Source organism: Poecile atricapillus, chromosome 24 (assembly GCF_030490865.1).
Source record: "Poecile atricapillus isolate bPoeAtr1 chromosome 24, bPoeAtr1.hap1, whole genome shotgun sequence".
Taxonomy (NCBI): Eukaryota; Metazoa; Chordata; class Aves; order Passeriformes; family Paridae; genus Poecile; species Poecile atricapillus.
In genome coordinates this window covers 4036584-4042650 of record NC_081272.1, presented here as the reverse complement: position 1 = coordinate 4042650, position 6067 = coordinate 4036584, and the positions used below count along the sequence as shown (strand labels likewise).

The 6067-nt window shown below is 51.4% G+C and overlaps 1 protein-coding gene across 2 annotated transcripts; it reads right to left on the bottom strand.

The window, feature by feature from the left end:
• Positions 1–251: 251 nt before the first annotated feature.
• TRAPPC3 (trafficking protein particle complex subunit 3) lies at positions 252–5813 on the bottom strand. Of its 2 annotated transcripts, XM_058856456.1 has the most exons (6): positions 5679–5765; positions 4152–4199; positions 3082–3179; positions 2739–2838; positions 2300–2482; positions 252–1825 (listed from the first exon to the last, which is right to left on the bottom strand). In XM_058856456.1, the coding sequence occupies exons 1-6, from the start codon at positions 5718–5720 to the stop codon at positions 1706–1708; spliced, it is 591 nt and encodes a 196-aa protein (XP_058712439.1). In that variant the 5' UTR covers positions 5721–5765; the 3' UTR covers positions 252–1705. The 2 variants fall into 2 exon arrangements, with proteins under 2 accessions (XP_058712439.1, XP_058712440.1); XM_058856457.1 differs by lacking the exon at positions 4152–4199 and having other exon boundaries at positions 5679–5813.
• Positions 5814–6067: the final 254 nt, after the last annotated feature.

Below are 6067 nucleotides of genomic sequence, written 5' to 3'. Positions count from 1 at the left end.
ACAGTGGATTCACAGATGCCAAGCCAGCAACACTGAGTGTCTCCCCCCAGCCCCTCCGTGTGTGGAATACTGGGCAGGTTCCTCCAGGCAGCAGCTTCCAGGCGCACCAGCAGCCAGGAATTCTTGGTGCAGCGCTACCATCACCCTGCCAGCCCTGGGCACCCCGTCACCATTGTCACCCTGCCAGCCTCAGGCAGGGGTTGAGCCCCTGCTGCCACTCCCCACCAGCACACAGGCAAGAGACCAAAGAATTGACACCGTGATTCTTTTAATGCAATTGATTCTAAAATGCAGCTGTAAAGTGACTTGGAATGGTCAACAATGAGAAATAAGGGATGGTTTTGAGCTCTGCACTGTGACCATGCGGCACCTCTGCCACCAACACCCACCTGCCACCGCTAGGCCACTGCCATGCCTCTGACTGCTCTTACAGCCACTCACTGTTCCTTCACAGGGCACATGTCACACAGGACATCCAAAGGGACTATTCAGGGCCAAAAAGGGACAGGGCAAGCCATCCAGTGCCAGATGACCCAACATTCCTCCAGAAAAGCCAAAAAAAAGCAGCACAAGCAGTGGGTTGCTCCCTCTCACCTCATATTCAGGCATCAACCAATGCAGATTCCGGAGCTCACAAAGACCTTGAGGGGCTGTGTCTTCATGCTACATAAAGTGATTTGGGAACCCAGTGCCTGACTGTTCTTTGGCTCTGGGTGGTAGAGGAAGCTGATGTTCCAATCTCTTGCTTTTTGTTATCTAATACTTCTTTATGTATTTATTTTTGAGAGCAGCAAGTGCCACAGGTCATGTTACTGGGAAATTCTACTGAACACCAGTGAGAACAAACCCAGGCATCGCCCTCACACCATGCAGCCTTTACATTCCCAAACAGAAGAACAGAACCTGAAATGTCTTTACCCCCTCGCAGGCCTCAGCCTGAGTTTGGTTCTCACTCTGTGACTCCCCATAGAGCCCTGGGCTGTGCCCACTGTGGAGCACTGGTGCCATTTTAGCCACTCTTTCTCCAGGTAAAATAGTTCCTACTGCTCCACTGGAGTTTGACCTCTCCCCTCCCAAGAGGCTTTCTGGGGGAGGGAGACTGGAAAGGCCATGGGATTCCCAGATTTCTGTGGTGCCCCCTGAACAGAGCAGCCCCTGCCCTGGTGCCAGCACTCCCACAGCTCTCCCCAGTCACTCCTTTGGATCAAGCCTGCATTTGCCAGTGACTTCAGAATCAAGTGCAGGAAGCCAGTTTGATCTACAGCAACACTACACACATCTCCAAACACCTCATTTAAGGAAGGGCAGGGTTTAGCAGGGTATCAGTGGGCTCTTGTAGCTTGGTCTCCAATTCTGGCCATCTGATACCAACGCAGATGCGAAGAGATCGGAGCTCTCCTGGAGTCTGAGCAGTTGTTCTCACACAACCCAGGTCACAATTGGAAACTGAGCCTAGGAAACCCCCAGGGGGAGGGAAAAGGACATCACATGATGAAAAAGCTTCAGAATGAACCTGGGAAATAAACACCAACCAGACAATAATCTTCTACAGAGGATCAAAGTGAGAGTAGAAGAAAATAACATCTGAGACAATCAGTGAGTCTGTCTGAGTGTGCACGGGCAGGAGATCCCTATGGATCTGTGAGGAAAGCTAATGGCCAAACCCAGCTGGTCCCTCCAGTCCCCAGGGAGATGGGGCTGTGGTTCACTCTTCCCCAGCTGGAAGGTTGTCTTCAATCCTCCTGATGAACTTCATCCGTATTTCTGTGACGCTGTCACCCTTCAGGGTGTCCTGGACAAACTTCACATCGACAGCCATCTGCACCTAAGTGAGGGAAGAGTAGAGAGGAGCTGGTAACTCTCTCCTCCCAGCAGCTTCTCCAGGGATTGAATGACCCTGGAGCACCAGCTTAAGGGCTCTAAGGGCATGACATGACACACAGGGCTCGACACAGTCCTAAATTTGAGACACAGCTGTTCTCTTGTCCTGAGCAATTCCCAGCTAGGGCTCACAGCAGTTGCGGAGTGAGGATTTTGGAACTTCATACAAACTCAGGGAGATACTACCAGTGCTTGAACTTGGCTTGAGAGCTGAAGGGGCTCAGGCACCACCTCTGGGCCTCAGCTGCCACACATGACAGCACCCAAATGCTCCTGCAGCTCTGCCCTTCTCCTGGGAATGCGTTTCAAGTCCAAAGCAAACCCAGAAGTCAGGCACACGAGCCAGAATTCAAATATCTGCTGACACTTGGCTATCCATATACCCATCCCAAGGAAGACAGAGAGAGATGTGGCTCACCATTTCCAGGGCACCTCGCAGCACCCCACAGAGCAGGTTGGAGTAGATGAGGGTTGAGTGGTTGTCAGGGAGCTCCACAAAGTCCACCAAGGGGTTATTTTCCAAGATCAGGGAGAACTCATCACCCCCAGGGCTCCAGTTGGTGATGCTCGGAGTGATGCCCAGGTACATCTTAAATGCAATCTGTTGTGGCAAACAAGAGAAAGAAAAACAGGTGAGGCAACAGCACAGTGTTGATCTTTGTAAAATTATTCAAGGGGTTTGCAAACATCTCTCCTTTCTTCCAGTTCCCACCAGCCAGCAGTACTTGGGCTAAAGCTTTTTTTTCCCTCCCCAAAATCTTTGTCAGACTCTCATAACAGTCCCATGAGTAGCAAATATTCCATCCTCACATGCAAAACCCCAAAAAAGCCTGACAAAGCTGCGCTTGGACATTTACCTTTGCAATAACATCTGCAGTTTCACGGAAATCATGGCATCTCCCAACATTGGAACGGGCCAGGAAGTCCTCAATGAGCCGGACACCGATGTTGTAACCCCTGTGAAGGGACCAGAGCAACAGCTTTAGAAAGACAACAAATATTTATAAAAGAAGAAGATAGTGAAGAAGCAAAGTCTAATCTGAGAAATTACAGTGTTAAATAACTTCAGCCTGCCTGGATTTTGCTGCTGGAGCAGCACACAGGGATGTGGTCGTGATCCCTGCTGTGATCCATGCAGTGATCCCAGCTCCCACACAGTTATAGCACAACAGATCCACTCCCACTTGTGCATCCACTCACATTTTGTCCAGCTGCTTGTTGACATCATCGTCATTCTCATAGTCCTTGCAGAGCTGGGTCACCAGGGCGCCGTACGTCAGCGTGAACAGCTCCGAGTTCTGTGCACAGGAAAAGAGATTGGCCTACCAGAACCTGCCCAGGCTCCACTGCCTCTGCGTCCAGCGCCGCCACCATCGGCACGGAGGGGAACTGGGACCTGCTGTCTCAAAGGAATCTGGTGCTTAATAAGGAGAGATCCCAGCTCCAATTCTGGCAACAACTTCATTCTCCTCAGAACAGGGCTTGGAGGAACCTGGTCTACTGGAAGGTGCCCCTGCCTTTGGCAGGGGGTGGAACTGGAGCAGTTTTAAGATCTCTTTCAACCCAAACCATTCTGGGACTTTGGGAAAGAGATCAACACCTCCTGGATTGCTGGAGGTGCCATGCCAGGGTCCTGAATTTACCTCTACCACTGGCCTAGAGCTGAGATCTGACTCAAACTCTTCCCTCTGTTTCATGAACATGTTACAAGTGGGCAGTGCCCATTAGGCTCCAGCTCTGGTCCTTTCAAGAGACCCAAAATGCTCCTCCAGTCAGGGATTTATGAAATTCTGTACCACGAAAAAGGACTCATCCGGAAAAAGTTTTCATCTTAGAAAGTTGTCCAGCCACAGAATTTGCTTCACAGATTGAAATCAGCTCCTCAGACCCATAATAGGCTCAGAGAAGCCAAACCCAGGCCAGCTCAGCATTCAGGTGCTGCTGTGCATATCCACTCTGGGACTGGCCAGGACCAAAGTCACTCATGTTTTCTTTCCACAATTGTCAGATTTGCAGAAAATTTGTGAAAAAAAGGAAAAGTTCTCTTCTCCCAGCCACTACCTTCAATCCTCACCCTTAAATGATGTCAAAGAGCATTTTTTGGGAGCCATTAAGTCAGACCAGTGATTAACGAGGTTGTTACAGGCTGCAGAACAAAACTGTGCAAAAGGAAGTGTTTTGGGGAACAAACAAACCCCCAGCACTGGTTTCTGCTGTCAGTTTTGGCATGCAGAGGGATCACAGGGGCTGACCTGGGATCTGTCACCTACCATGAGCTGCAGAGAGGCAGAAGGTGAAATGAATGGCAAATACCAATACTAGAGAATGAAAGCAGCAGCAGGCAGGGAGGGAAAAGAGACAAGATCAGAGTTAAGTGACAACACAGATCACCATAAGTTCACACAAAGCCACAAAAAACACATGAAGAAAACACCCCCAAACAAATAGAAATTTGGTTTATAGAGGACACAGGGAATTCCACCTTGTCCTTGTTCCTGGATTAGGAAAAAACTTTTCCCTATGTGAGGGTGGGGAGGCCCTGGCACAGGGTGCCCAGAGAAGCTGTGGCTGCCCCTGGATCCCTGGAAGTGTCCAAGGCCAGGTTAGAGCAACTTGGGACAGTGGAAGGCATCCCTGCCCATGGTAGGGGGTGGAATGGGATGAGCTTTAAGGCCCCTTCCAATCCAAACCCATCTGGGATTCTGGGATTGCCATTCACAAGGACAAAATGCTTCAGGTATAAAAACAACCAGTCAGGCTGCTTGGAGCTGCTGCCCCACCTTGGATCTAAAGAACTGACATGTTCTTTGGGGGTTTAACTTAAAAATTTGCTTTTCTTTCAGAAAACGAAAGGTCAGGCAATTCACATCATCGGAAGGACAAGGTGGACGTTCCTTTGGCTCAGCTGGAGTCAGAGACTTGGCAGAGAATTTAACAGACATGCAGAACAGGTAGTGTTGGTTTTAAGTGTTTCAGTTTTAGTAAAGACTGGAGTGGAGAGGGGATGGGGATGGATGGAGAGAATCCAGCTGTCTCCAGCCTGAGGTGCTGTCACCGTGTAAGGCCATGGCAGCGTCACCTGCCACCGTAAGCCCCAACACACCCAGAGCTGATCTCACTTATTGCTGAGACACTGTTATTAAAGGCAACTTAAGCTGTTGCAATAAGGCAAACTCCTAAATTCAGTTTTGGACAAAAAGTTTTTGTTTTTATCCTATTTGATATAATAAAAATGCCCAAAGCTTTCCCAGTATTTTTATTATTGGACACTGCAGAGCAGTGTACACTCTCCACACTATGCATCTGTTGTATGGCTACAGAAGTGTCAGAACTCCAGTGAATTAACACAATTCTTTACATAATCGTTGTATTTAAGGAGCTGAATCCCTAGAAAATAATCCCCTGGGGTTGGAGAGGCAGGAGAGGGCAGCCAAGCCCGACCCAGCCCCTACTCAGGCCAATGAGGGAGAAAATCCCAGGTTTTACTTTTTATTACTTATTTTGCATTAAAAATTAATGAATTCGACCTGGTTTGACCCAGCATTCGAGCTCAGCTCTGGAGCTTTGGGCTCCATCTCTCAGTTCCTGACTCAGCCGGGCTGATAACACGGAATGAGCTGGAGAAGGGAAGCGAGACATGCCAGGGAAGCGTTTTGGGTGCGAACTCCCCATAAACGGGAGCGCCCGGTGCCGTGATTGCTACTCGGCCCCGCCGCACCGGGCCCGATCACCCCCGCCCCGGACCGGTTCCCCGGGTGCCCCACGCCATGCGGTGGCCGCGCCGGCCCCGCCGTTACCATTTTTTTGCTCTCGGTGCCGCGCCCGCCCTGCCGCGACATCGTGTCAGCCCGGCCCGACCCGGCCGCTCCGTCCGCCGCAGGGCACCAAGGGACACCCGGGACACCGCGGTGCACCACGGAACACGCAGTCCCCACCGCACCGCCATCCGCGCTTCGCCTGCCCGGCTGGACTACAAACCCCAGAGTGCATCGCGCGCCTACAGGGAGCCCCTGTCCCGCATCACGTGACCGCCAGGCACCGACCAATCTCGGCCCGTAGGGGGGGTCAGGTGACGGCCGCGGTCGCCGCGAGGGGCTGCCACTGTCGAGGCAGTGCTGGGCCCAGCCCGGCCCGGGACAGCCGTTCCCTCCGCCTCAGGTCCCGGGACAGCCGTTCCCTCCGCCTC